The sequence below is a fragment of the Nicotiana sylvestris genome, chromosome 9, assembly GCF_000393655.2.
Source record: "Nicotiana sylvestris chromosome 9, ASM39365v2, whole genome shotgun sequence".
NCBI lineage: Eukaryota > Viridiplantae > Streptophyta > Magnoliopsida > Solanales > Solanaceae > Nicotiana > Nicotiana sylvestris.
The window spans coordinates 41,932,443-41,945,901 of NC_091065.1; the positions used below are offsets into that span (position 1 = coordinate 41,932,443).

At 37.7% G+C, this 13,459-nt stretch overlaps 1 protein-coding gene and 1 long non-coding RNA gene across 2 annotated transcripts; one reads left to right on the forward strand and one right to left on the reverse strand.

The window, feature by feature from the left end:
- Nucleotides 1-1,236: 1,236 nt before the first annotated feature.
- Nucleotides 1,237-5,191, reverse strand: LOC104221602 (uncharacterized). Its single transcript, XM_070157109.1, has 4 exons — nucleotides 5,170-5,191; nucleotides 3,382-4,094; nucleotides 2,375-2,914; nucleotides 1,237-1,338 (listed from the first exon to the last, which is right to left on the reverse strand). Exons 1-4 carry the CDS (start codon nucleotides 5,189-5,191, stop codon nucleotides 1,237-1,239), a joined length of 1,377 nt encoding a protein of 458 aa, XP_070013210.1.
- A 1,764-nt stretch (nucleotides 5,192-6,955) lies between these two features.
- LOC104221600 (uncharacterized) lies at nucleotides 6,956-9,735 on the forward strand. The gene is made up of 3 exons (XR_709772.2): nucleotides 6,956-7,500; nucleotides 7,664-7,742; nucleotides 9,551-9,735. It is a non-coding gene; the product is annotated as an uncharacterized lncRNA (long non-coding RNA).
- The last annotated feature ends 3,724 nt before the right edge of the window (nucleotides 9,736-13,459 follow it).

Genomic DNA, 13,459 nt, shown 5'->3' on the forward strand with positions numbered 1-13,459 from the left:
GGGATATGACGTAGCTGGAGCTGACTGAGGACACGACCCTAGATAGGAGGGTGTGGAGCTCAAAGATTAGGTAGAAGGTTCGTAGGTAGCCAAGCGTTTCTCTTTGTTTTGCTCAGTTCGCAAGCATTAGTGTTAGTATGATAGCTTTTATCCATAGATGGCTATTAATAACTAGAGTTTGATTGCATTCTTGGATTCAGTCTTATTTAATCTTGATGTTATTCCTAATTATTGCAATTACCTTTTCTTTTTTAGTCGCTCTCTAGCCGAGGGTCTATCAAAACAACCTCTCCGCCCTTCCAAGGGTAGGGGTAAGGCTGCGTACATCTTACCCTCCCCAGATCCCACTTATGGGATATTACTGAATTTTTTATTGTTGTTGTTGTTGCTGACAATGGTATTATTCTTTTTCCTATTTCCACGGCCAAAAACATCCCTATATGCTCCATGACCAGCACAATCTAAAATGCTATTATTTTAAACAAGATTACATCCCTCTTTTGTTAATTAGGATCTAACTTTCCGTACGTCAAGAGTAGATATAGTCAAAGCAATATTATACTCAACATGGCCTCTCCACAAGTGCTTCTCACAATTCATTGCCTCTAATCACCTTTGGAAGCACAACTGATCCAAGCTTGCATGAATCATGTTCAAAGGGATTGGCGGTGTTTCTACATCTAAGATGGGTTTCGTTGAAGAAATCCTTTCAAGGTTTATTAAAGCGGGTTCAGAGTGTTCAATTCATTTGTCCTTCCCGTTTGAATTGCCAGTAGTAAGCTTTGTTGATCATGAAGAAGTCATGGTCAATATTGTTGGCAGAGGCAGATTCACGATTTAACATTTAAGATTCGTATTATAGAACTCATTTACTTTTTAAAAGTTATAGGTCCATATTTATTATTTGTAGCAATTTTTAGTAGATTATGCTTTGCTTCGGAAGTACCATGGTTCAAATGAACCCGGTAACATATAGATACATCCACCCCTCGTTGGCCGTGGATTAATACTAGTATCAGCTGTATAGATAAGCCGAGGGAAAATGACATAAAAGAAATAACAGGGGGAGTACTTCTTTAGGTCAACTTATTTTCAGGAACATGTAAATGTCAAATATCTCCGTTCATGAAACTGGCAATAGAGGAAAAATACACTCTAAAAAAGAAATTACTACAACTGCGTCTATCTCTTTCTTCTAGCTAAACTTGCTGATGCATACTATATGACATTTTTCGCTCAGGCAATAATTTCATGTTTCATACAAGTCCTAAGTTTGATAGCCATCGAATCCATTCCAATGGGTTGCACAATGTCACAACATTCTCTTCTATTACCAGCCTATACAGAAAAGAAACAAAATAAGATTATGGCTAAGAATTCAAAAAAACAGCTCAATTTCTTTATCAACGAGTCGTAAACTCCGATCCATAATTATGCAAAGATCATAATAATGCCATATAGAATGTAATATACTGGAGTAATAAATAAGCGAAAAGTCAAACTTGAAATGCATAAGTTTGGGGTCCAAAACGATTTGTTATAAGCCACTTTGTATAATTAAGATTGGGTTCGTTCAAATGAATTAAAAGTCAAATCTGTTTTGCACGATAAAGTACCTAAAATCAACATATAATTAATTATAAACGTTGAGAAAATGCAGAAGAAACAAAATCGACACTAAGAACGGCAGAACTCAGAAAATGGATTTAAAGTTAAATTCAACCTCTTGCTTTTGTTTAGGATTCTATATTTGTGTTCTTTCAAATAATTGTCAATACGGGATGAGGACTTACCATGATGTTTTATATTTATTTTATCTAAAAGTGCACTGAATTTATTCTGCGAAAAGTCGTAATGTTTACTTGTATGTTTCTTTTTTCTACTCTACAATGATTATTATTCCCCCTTTTTCATTTTATGTAGCACCTTTTTTTTCTTTTTAATTCTATTCCAAAAGAATGTTATCTTTTTTGTATTCGAAAACTTCTCACTCCCTTCGTTTCAATTTAGATAACAAACTTTAAGAGAAAAAAAAATGACTTTTGAAATATGTGGTCTTAAAAGCTTAAGGGGCAAAAGCTTTGTAGGGCCATGAAAGGGTAAAATGGGTAAAATGAAAAGTTTAAAGTTAAATTGTTTCCAAATGTCGAAATTTTGCTTTTTTTTTTTGAACGAACTAATAAGAAAAATGTGTCATTTAAATTGAAACGGAGAGAATACTATATTTTATCCTTAAAAATATATAAGTCATAGACATGTCGTCATATGTTTAAGACCGCAAGTATTACTATTATTTTTCTTTTTAGAATTTCATGCAGTCAAAGAGTAGCGTCATCTAAAATAAAAGGGGATGGGTATATACAAGTATACTTACCACTACATGAAGCTTATGCATGGGAGAAAAGACACGAATTTTTGAGACATCATCCGCAGAATGATTGCCGCTCGACCCACATGCGGGCATCGCCCTTGGAGTTCTCTTGATGTATCTCGTAACAATGTGGTTTAATCTTGTTCCTTCGACAGAATCAAAGAAGAGAACATGAGGAATTTCACAAGAATCATTAGTTAATTGTCTAACATTAAACATGTAAGGTGGCCTTGCTCCTTTCCTCCATTCGGAAAATGTCTCAAGGGGTCTTTCAAGAAAACTTGGAGAATGAATCTTCTCATAGATGTTAATGGAATAGCCCCATGACACTGAGAATGTCCAATTGTATTTCTTTAGGTAGCATGTGCTTTGCTGTAATAATCTGGATTGATCTACTCTTGCTGCTGTCATTAGATGGTTTACGGCCTCGTGATGGTTCATTAGAGGGAAAATTGGAGCTACTAAGTCAAGGTGATGGAGAGAGAGGAATGGAGACTGAGGATGTGCTGATAAAAAACCAGATATGTCACGGCGCAGGTCAATCTGTGTGAAACAACAAAAGTAAATGTCACGAATTTCTTTTGAGTTTCAAAATAAAAGGGTAGCCCGGTGCACTAAGCTCCCGCTATGCGCGGGATTCGGGAAAGGGCCGGATCATAAAAGTCTATTGTATGCAATCTTACCCTGCATTTCTGCAAGAGACTGTTTTCACCACTCGAACCCGTGACCTCCTGGTCACATGGACTAGGTGTTATTATTTAGAGCAAGTGATATAAAATTAAAAGACGCCACCTTATGGCATAATTTTATTTTAGAGAGGTGATATGAAATTAAAAGTTTAAGACAATGAGGAAAATTTCTGTCCGATCCACATGTGAGGTGAATTATTTTCTCCCATCTGATATCAAACACTAGAAAATAACTTTCTTATTCGAAATATTTTTCTAAAAAAGACTTATGTCATATCAAACATACTCTAAGATAATAATATAAAGAGTTTGATTACAAACCTGATGAAACCCATTTTCTAGTGTAATGGTGACGCCTAAATCAGCAATACAAGCTTGTAAAATGTGGTCACTGCCATATAAAAATGGATACCTCTTGATACACGTATCCATGTTCTTAGCCACAGCTTGAGCTAAGGGATAACTTAAAGCATAACCAGCTCCACCAAATGCCATTTGAAACGACATACCAAAGTTACTGACAAGACACTCCGAATTCATCCCAACGTAATAGTACTTTCTGTGATCATACTTGGAAAGAACATCGACCAAATTGTCAATCAATAGCACAGTGTCATCGTCCGTCATAACATACCACCTGACCCCTGGACTGTGCTCCACATTGAATGTTTCCTCAATCACTCTCAACATTCTGATTGCAAATGGCATTCCGTGCTTGTGGTAAGGCGCGTATCGCGAATTGTCATCAGATATTTTAAAAGGAGGAGAGGAAGAAGGCCAGGGTAGGTGCTCATTTGGGGTTCTATCTAAGAAAAGAAATCCCCTTGTTATATTTGGTTTCCACCAAGAATGGATATACCATTTTTTGTTGCCCCATGTATTTGATGAGCCTGCAATTCCAAAAACTAAGTGGCTAATATTCGTAGGTGAAATGTGGGATGTTTTATTGTAGTAATATTGCTTTGACTTGATTCTTCTTTGGAAGAGTAATAGGGAGGATTGACAACATGGATGGTTGGACAAGAAAAAGTAAACTAGATATAGAATTAGGGTTAAAAAGACCAGGGATTTGCATAAAATTCCATTTAGGTTGTTGGACAAAATTTTTTGTTTAATTAGGATAAATGCATTTGCGGAATCAGTACTACTGCTTTTCACTAATGACATTCTTCCAATGCTAAAGAGCTAGTAAAGGTTTAAGCCAAAGTGAGGAAGATTAACAGAATTATATTATAGGTTTAGTAATCGAGTGAATTCCACATGTTAGGACCTATAATGAACGTTTAACTTTTTACAGGTTGGTGCATATATTTCATTCGTTATGTAATTGAATGGTAAACGTGATCAGTTCCCATTGATTAAAAGTTATTTGATTGAAGTTTCTTGCTTCGCTTGGGAACTTGATTTAATTACGAAAGCACCAAGAGCATGAATATGCAGCAACTTGTGTGTGCGAAAAAGAGGAATGGTTTCTTCTCGTGAGACATAAATCCATATTACTTAAGGGTCACACCAAAAACTTTTAGCTGATATTCTTAAATTACCAATTACATACAACAACTATCCAATCCTTAACGAGGCAGCACTCGAGTGGTTTCAATCATCCCAGTTACATCAACACAATTAGTGGTGGCAAACGGGCGGTTCTAATATTGGTGGGTCGAAAGAGTAATGCAAAAATGAATAAATTATTTGACCCCACCCGATAGAAAATTTGTTAACCGGCGAATAATATAAATATTCATATTATCCATAACTTCTTGAATATGATCACGTTTGGGAGAATAGTCTCCCCAAATTAAGTCTTTGCAAATTGTACACGGTTAAGATCGTGCTTGCCCGATCTTGCTATTTAATCATGACCAGGGGATCGCATCGGGGGTTATCCTCGTATTAGATCGGGCCGGAGTACGAAGACGGGGTGTCAAGTCCAAGAATCAAGGTGCCTGTTGAGATCGAGTCCAGCAGTAATCGAAACTAAGTATGACCGACTTCGAGTGAAGTGCAATAAAGGAAAGGCGAGATATCCGTAACCGGTCGGAGATCACAGCGAAAATCCCAGAACAAATCAAATCAAGGGCGGTTATTTGTATCAATCATGAGATTTACCTCCATAATAGAATTGTACCATAATTACGATTCCTCTATTTATATAAAGAGAAGTCTCAATCATTTGTAGACACCTTACATTCATACAGATAAAAGCAATAAAATATTTTCTCTTTAACTCACGTTCTTTTGTTTATCAAGTTGCTGCTCTTTAACTATTCTTGCTCTACCAAGCTCGAGGGCATTGACCAAAAGCTGGTTTGCTTTGTATTATTGTCAATTTACATCACATATCTTTACGTTTATCAATTGATATTAAGTGAAATCACGTTTCCTTAAAACCACATTATAAGTTTAATTGTTACTCAAATTTAAAGTAGAGTAAACAGTTTGACGCCCACCGTGGGCTAAGGATAATTGTGATTGCTTAATATTTAACCTTCATAACAAACACTGCTTTTGCGCTTGTTCTAGTGAGTATTTTTTATTTCAGGAATCAGTATGTCGAACTTTCAAGCAATACCCACTCACACTGATACCGGCCTTGGTCTTCATGGCGAAAACAAACACGTAGTTGCCCCGAAAAAACAGAGTGCCTCCAATCAATCCCGACGCACCCCAGGCTGTAGATTCGATTGATGTCAGTTCTCGTGTCGCCATTCATGGAGATTTAGGCGCCGACCCTGAAAATAACGTCCGCAGAGACGCTCGGGCTGCCGATCAGAATGCACAAAATGGTGAAGGCAGAATTGGCCTTCGTATGATATTTGACATGCTATAAACTCAATAGGCCGCGATAAAGCAACTCCAAAATCAGAATCGAGCCCTAAGCAAAATCGAACTCGATACATCACAGAAAGTTGCTCATAGGGTCGAACCCGTACAGGAGAAATTGAATGATAATAGATCGGGAACTAATCCCGCCATCATGAAGATTCTTGAGGAGCTCACTAAATGGATCGAATCGGGAGAAAAAAAGATCGAGGCTAATGATAAAAAGGTAAAAACGTACAACTCCCGCGTTGATCAAAAACCAGGGGCATCCCGGATTCTGAAGGGTTTAGATTCGAAAAAGTTTGTACAGAAGCATTTCTCACCAAGTGTGGCTCCGAAGCCCATTCCGAAGAAATTCCGCATGCCAGAAATTCCCAAGTACAATGGAACCACTGATCCTAACGAGCATGTCACTTCTTATACATGAGCAATAAAAGGAAATGACTTAGAAGAAGATGAAATTGAATTTGTTCTATTGAAAAAATTTGGAGAAACTTTATCGATGGGGGCAATGATATGGTACCACAATTTGCTGCCCAATTCCGTCGATTCTTTCGCCATGCTTGTCGATTCGTTCGTAAAGGCACATACCGGAGCAATAAAGGTCGCGACTAGGAAGCCAGACCTTTTCAAAGTGAGACAAAAGGATAATGAAATGCTAGGGGAATTCGTATCTCGATTACAGATGGAGCGCATGGACCTGCCCCGGTTACACTACAAGAAAATGAACTTTTAGTGGCGACGATAAAAATCGCGACTAAAAGTAAAGATTTAGTGGCGAATAGTCTAGTTGCTGCTGAAAGTTACAGTATTAGTAGCGACAAGTCTAGTCGCTACAGAATGTTCCATGATTAGCGGCGGCTTTTAAGGAGTCGCTACTAGTACCTGCCATTCTAGGTGAAAATTTTCGACTCCCGCGAAAATCAAAAATTTGGGCCAAAAACCTTTAGTGACGACCCATTTGATCTTCACTAATCCAATTTTGAGCGACTAAGTCGCTGCTAGTGTCATCATTTAAAAATAAAAATTTAATAAAGTAAATAAAAAAATAAAGGAGTAAATAAAGAATCTCAGTTCACTACAACCCAAAACCCTTATCTCCCCTGAAGCCTATCATCTCCCTAAATCCTAATCCACATCCTCCTTGTCTTGCTAAAATTGAAGCCCGTCGTCTTCAAATCACAACTGCTTCGTTTCTCCAAAACTGAAACCCAGTCGGGGGAAATTTCTTTGAAACCCCATCGCCAATGGAAGGTTTTCCCCAATGGAAGCTGAAATGGAAGGAGATATAGAACATAGTGTCCTCGATGATGGCGTCGTTAAGTTACCCTTTCTCTCTATCAGTATTAGCGCTTCTCTTCTCTCTTTTTTTTTTCTTGTGAAAAAGCCCTAATTAGCAATGGATTTAAAACCTTTTATTTTGTAAGGGATTGGATGAGACGAAGAAACGATTAAAGAAGATGGAATATGAATCTTCTGCTCTCCGTAAGATGCAAGCCAAAGTTGCGAAAGACATGAGTTCTGTTCAAGGTCCTCTTTTTGGTGGAGTAGCTTAGTAGAATCATACGGACAAAAATTGGTGGAATTATATGGAGGATTCATACAGCAAAGCCAATCGTAAGTAGTTTGGGGTTGACACCTAATTGATTTGTTTGATTCTGTTTGGAGGATTAAATTAATTGCTATCTTCGTTTGCCAAAAACAAGGATAGCAAATTTCATGTTATATATGAATACACAAAGATTATTATTGATTATGAGTGGATCTGATTAATTGTCAGGAATTAGATGGGATGAAGAAACGATTAAAGGAAATGGAAGATGAAGTTGCTGCTCCCCGTGAGATCCAAGCCAAAGTTGGTAAGTTGTTGGGGATATTTATTTTCTTGTGTTGTAGTTTTCTGCTCTTCTTTTTAGTTCCTACCATTCCCTACATCATAATATGTAGTCCTTCCTTTTGTCTCAAACTAATTGTGCTAACTTGAGTTTGGTAGTTATTGTGAAATTTGATTACAAAGCACTTGGTTTTATCTTTTAAAACTAGAAAATTTCCTTGTATGTAGAAACTATTAACGGGATATTATACATTATAGTCATTTATGGTCGAAGTAAGCCGTAGAACCATGAAAGACTGCCAAACAAATTTATTATGCAGTCCAGTGAGCTTGTTGGACTTCAAGACCTTGTATGCGAAAAAAGAGCTCTACTTTAATTATGCTTTGCACGTGAAAGGTTCATAAAACCACTTTGCTGCAGATTAAGGTTCTGGTTCTACGAGAAAATTGAAGCTGAAAATAAGTTTCTTAGTCTAACTAGAGTCATATTTCCCACTTTAAAGTCAATGGTGTAATTCGAGATAAGCATTGTGTAAAGGACAAATTTGCGAGTTTGTATTTCCCATTCAGGGCAGATGGATCGCGGTGTTGGCAGCTTGCGATTTAGTTGCTGTAGAGGACAAATTTGCGAGTTGTAGTTTCTGTTAATTCTCGTTAATTTATATGTTCCTTGTTTCAACTTCCTCCTAGAAGTCAGAGTTGCATAGATAATCATTGAGATCCTTATCGACAAAAAATATACAATTTGCATCATTCTTTATTAACAAATAATGAGAACTAGGAACATAATTGTAATACTTCTTTAATGATCCAATTGTAAACTTGAAAAATCAAGAGTAAGATCTTGGCGTATAAGTTTGATGGCATTTGCTGAACACCTTCCACTGTAATATTTTTAATCTATCATTTTTTATGGTGAATGATTGATTGATACTTTGTTTATGCTGCACCTTAATATTGATTTCAATTGATCACATAGTATTTTGAAGGATTTGTGGATTGGCTTAGTCGAGTTTTAGGAAGTGTTGTAACTTGTTATTAAATTTTGTTGTATCAAAGTCTTTGTTGGTCAAATTGTCCCTTTGCTTAGTCAGTTAGGGAAGTGTGGATTGCATTATTGTTGTTTATTTCTTTTTTCTCGGAGTTGATCGAATTGCATATCTGTAACACATCATTGTTATAGTTCATGTAACATAGTTCATTTGAATCTAAGCTTTTTGCCTAGTGGGTGTAGGCAACTTTATGGTTTATTTCTGCTATGAGTGCAAGAAAATAAAAAATAACTCTAGCTATCTGAAACTTTATTTCTTGCTGCATTTATTTTGTAAATAGCTACTTCATGACATATTTTATACAACGACCTTGACGCAAGAGTACCTGAGCATTGAATGAGAGTGTGGTAACATTACTTTTATGAAATTGATTATCTTAGAGTGTGTCGCATTGTCTAAGAGAAAGTTTAGAAAAATACTTATGTGCTGAAGCTATGAAAAATCTTATAAATAGCATGCAACACACAAGTGATAAAACCTTACAAATTACACTAGTAATATGTCTGAATATGGACAACTTGTAGAAATCATTACCTTATTGTCGAGGAATACTATATTTTTTTTACTTCTTTAAGTAATTTGATTAGGGTGGATCTGCTCATTGACTATATTATATAGAGATGTTAAATGTTTTATCATAAACTTTGCTTGGTCATAATGTCCATCACATTCTTATTAAATGTGTTTCATAATCATTTACTCCAATGTTATCTCGGACACCTTCTAATATTAAATTATGAGAATTGTCAAAGTAATAATGTGTTTTTCCCCTTCATAACAGGAACAAGGCTCTCAAACTATCACAAATAGCATCGACCAAGGAGGAGTTTGAAGCGCTTGGTGTTTTATTTTCTAGTCATTATTATATGAGTACAATGACAATATGAACAATGAAGTATTGTATAGTATAGTTTTTTATTAACTTTTTAGTAATGAAAGTATTTATAATATTTAGCTTGAGAAATATTTTTGGTGTTTGTTGAATAATGTGGATGCTTTTGGTGTTTTAGGCAATTTTTTTTTTTTTTTTTGGAAATAGGGATAGATTCATTCATAAAAGGTTAGGGGGGCATTACATCGCTGTTAGTAATAGCAGGGATAATACTAAGGTTCCCAAGTACTGCTAATATATTACATATAGAGCTTGATACTAGTCTAGTAGTTAAAACTTCATTTTTGTCATCTTGGATTGCCTTCTTTGCTGCGTCCGGAGGTGAGTGCAAAATAGTAGTTGTAGAGCTTAGGTGATGCTTGGAACCCCATTTACACAACAAGTGTGCTACCTTGTTGCCTTCGCGGAAACTATGCCGGATCACTGGATTCCCCAGTTTCTTCAACAAGTACCTACATTCTAAGATAGTGTTAGTATAGGCGGGGGGATATATTGTGTTGAAGCAGTTTAATTATATCCGTTGAATCAGTGTCAATCTCCAGTGGTGCTAGTCGTTTTTCATATGCCAAATTCAAATCTGCCTGGAGTGCTTGCAATTCTGCATGTGTGGAGTTATGGGCTTTGATCCTGTTGAAGAAGCCTATAATTCAGTCTCCACCACTGTTTCTAATTACACCCCAATGCCTCCCGTGTTATGTTTATCCATGGAGGCATCAATATTTAGTTTGTACTTGTGAGATGGTGGTGGGTACCACTTGATGTGTACCGGAGTTTTGTGTGTTGTGCCTTTATAGTTGGATGTTAATAACTTAAATTCAATGCCTAGTGTATTAACCATGTGATAGTTTATGGTGTTTGAAGAATTATGAAAGCAGTTATTGTTTCTATTTAGCCAGAGGTGCCATATTGCAAAAGGAAATACATCCTCCCAGGTTATGAAGCTATGGTTAACCAGTATTTGGAGGTTTTTAATAGCTAAAAGCCAGTATTTGTTGCGAGGGATGCTGTTAGTGTTTATGCCTACAGCTATGGTGTTTTAGGCAATTGATAGAATTATATTTGTATATTAGTTCTAGAAAGTGAGGCCGCATTTGAAATCTATTAGAATTTTTGGCTATTATAATTTGAATGGAAAAGGAGTTTCAGTGGCGACTGAACCTTGTTACAAACACTGCCACTATACATCAGGATTGTGGCGATTAAAGATGCCACTAGAAGGTATACTGATTTAGTGGTAACCACAGTCGCAACTAAAGGTTATTCTTCAGTAGCGACTTATGTAACATCTGTTTCTGGCAGACTCTTTTGTGGCGTATTTATTTGCTTTTAGTGGCGGGTATAGTCGCGACAATATGTAATCTTTTTGTGGCGACCTCAATTGTCGCCACAAGTGACATTTAGTTACGCTTGTAGTTGCAGCAACCTTATGGTCGCCACTAAAGGTATTTTGTGGCGACTTTTGGAGCTTTTGTAGCGATTATAGTTGCCACAATAAGGTAGGTTCTTGTAGTGTTATCGATGATTGGGTTGTCCAAGCCTTTACTCAGGGTTTGAACGAGCGAAGTTCGATAGCGTCACGACAAGTAAAGCAGAATTTGATTGAATATCCAGTGGTGAACTGGGCCGATGTGCATAATTGATACCAATCAAAGATCAGAGTCGAGGATGGTCAGTTGGGAGCCCCGTCTGGTTTCGTTTACCCAAATATATCCAAAAGCAGGATTCAAAGAGGCATCGACAGAGAACCCCGATCGAGCAAAAATCAGTACCAACCATATAGAGCAGATCGTAGAAATAACAAGACGGGACGTAATCCTGTTCGAAATGATCGAAGGAATGATCGCGGTCAAAATTCTTGAGGGCTCATGAGTAATAGTGGCATCGATAAACATGTCGAGCCTAAGGAAACACCACGGTTATCAGAATACAACTTCAGCGTCGATACTTCAGGTATTGTGTCGGCCATTGGACGAATCAAGGATACCAGGTGGCCTAGACCCCTGCAGATCGATCCAGCTTAAAGAAATCCAAATCTAATGTGCAAGTACCATGGAACCCACGGTCACAGAACCGAAGACTGTAGACAATTAAAGGAGGAGGTAGCTCGTTTATTCAACGATGGTCATCTTCGAGAGTTCTTGAGTGACGAGCAAAAATTCACTTCAGAGACAGGGATGCAAGCAGGAAAAACAAACAGGAGGAACTGCAGCACGTGATTCATATGACCGTTGGTGGGGTCGATATTCCTTTTGGGTCCGACATTTAAATGCACTAAAGTTACAATCACAAGGGATAAGCGTACCCGGAACTACTTACCAAAAGATATCTTATCTTTAAACGATGAGGATGCAGAAGGGATCGAACAGCCTCACAACGACGCACTAATAATATCTATCCTTATGAATAAAACTCAAGTTAAACATGTGTAGGTTGATCCAGGTATCTCGGCGAATATTATTCGATCGAGGGTCATAGAGCAGCTTGGCCTTCGAGATTAAATCATGCCTGCAGCTCGAGTGCACAATGGTTTCAACATGGGGAGTGAAACCACCAAATGGGAAATCATGTTGCCAGTAAACATGACCGGAACTATCCAGGAAACGAAGTTCCACGTGATCGAAGGTGATATGAGGTACAATGCGCTGCTCGGAAGACCTTGGATCCATAATATGAAGGCAGTACCTTCGACACTTCATCAAGTCTTGAAATTTCCATCACCGGAAGGAGTCAAAACGGTGTACGGCGAACAACTAGTAGCCAAAGAGATGTTTGCAATTGACGAAGTAATAGCAGTATCGGCACTAACATCAACAAAGGGACCAGAATCAAAGGAAAAGTAGGAAGTCAAATAGCAACCACAGTCGTCAACCTCGACTAGATCGGAACAGCAGGAAATTATCGAGGATGAAGAGTGTATGATACCTCGAACCTTCGTAATCCTCGATGATTTCGATGCCAAAAATTTAAGGGTCGAAGAGCTAGAGCACGTCATACTAATCGAGCATCTGCCCGATCAGAAAGTATACCTGGGCACGGGGTTAACTCCCGAGATCAAGGAAAAACTCATTGAATTCCTTATTAAAAATATGGATTGTTTTGCTTGGTCCCACCTTGACATGACAGGGATCCCACCGGAGATATCCACTCATCGATTGAGTTTGGACTCAAAGTTCAGACTGGTAAAGCAAAAGAGAAGGCCACAGTCCGAGGTAAAGCATGCATTCATCAAGTACGAGGTAACCAAACTTCTCAAAATAGGATCCATCCGGAAAGTAAAATATCCCGAATGGTTAGCAAATGTAGTTGTAGTCCCCAAGAAGGGGAATAAACTTAAAATGTGCGTAGACTACAAAGACTTGAACAAAGTGTGCCCTAAGGACTCTTTTCCTCTGCTGAATATCAATCGCATGATCGATGCCACAGTCGGCCACGAGATACTCAGTTTTCTCGATGCCTAGTTCGGGTACAACCAAATACAAATGAACCCGGAGGATCAAGAAAAGACTTCGTTTATCACTAAGTACAATACTTATTGCTATAATGTAGTGCCGTTTGGGATAAAAAATGCCGGTGGTACTTATCAATGCCTAGTAAACTGAATGTTCGAAGAACAAACAGGCAAATCAATGGAGGTTTATATTGATGACATTCTAGTTAAGTCCCTGCATACAGAGGACTATTTGACACATTTGCAGGAAACCTTCGACATATTGAGAAAATATAACATGAAGCTCAACCCCGAGAAATATGCATTCGGGGTCGGTTCAGGGAAGTTCCTCGGCTTTATGGTGTCAAATA

Excerpts from the sequence above, each read along its gene's own strand:
- LOC104221602 (XM_070157109.1), bottom strand. The coding sequence starts at position 5,191 with ATGGTACAATTCTATTATGGAG. Across the intron at positions 4,095-5,169 it reads GGTACAATTCTATTATGGAG|TTTACTTTTTCTTGTCCAAC; the intron begins GTAAATCTCATG and ends TTCTATATCTAG. Across the intron at positions 1,339-2,374 it reads TGCATAAGCTTCATGTAGTG|GCTGGTAATAGAAGAGAATG; the intron begins GTAAGTATACTT and ends TTTTCTGTATAG.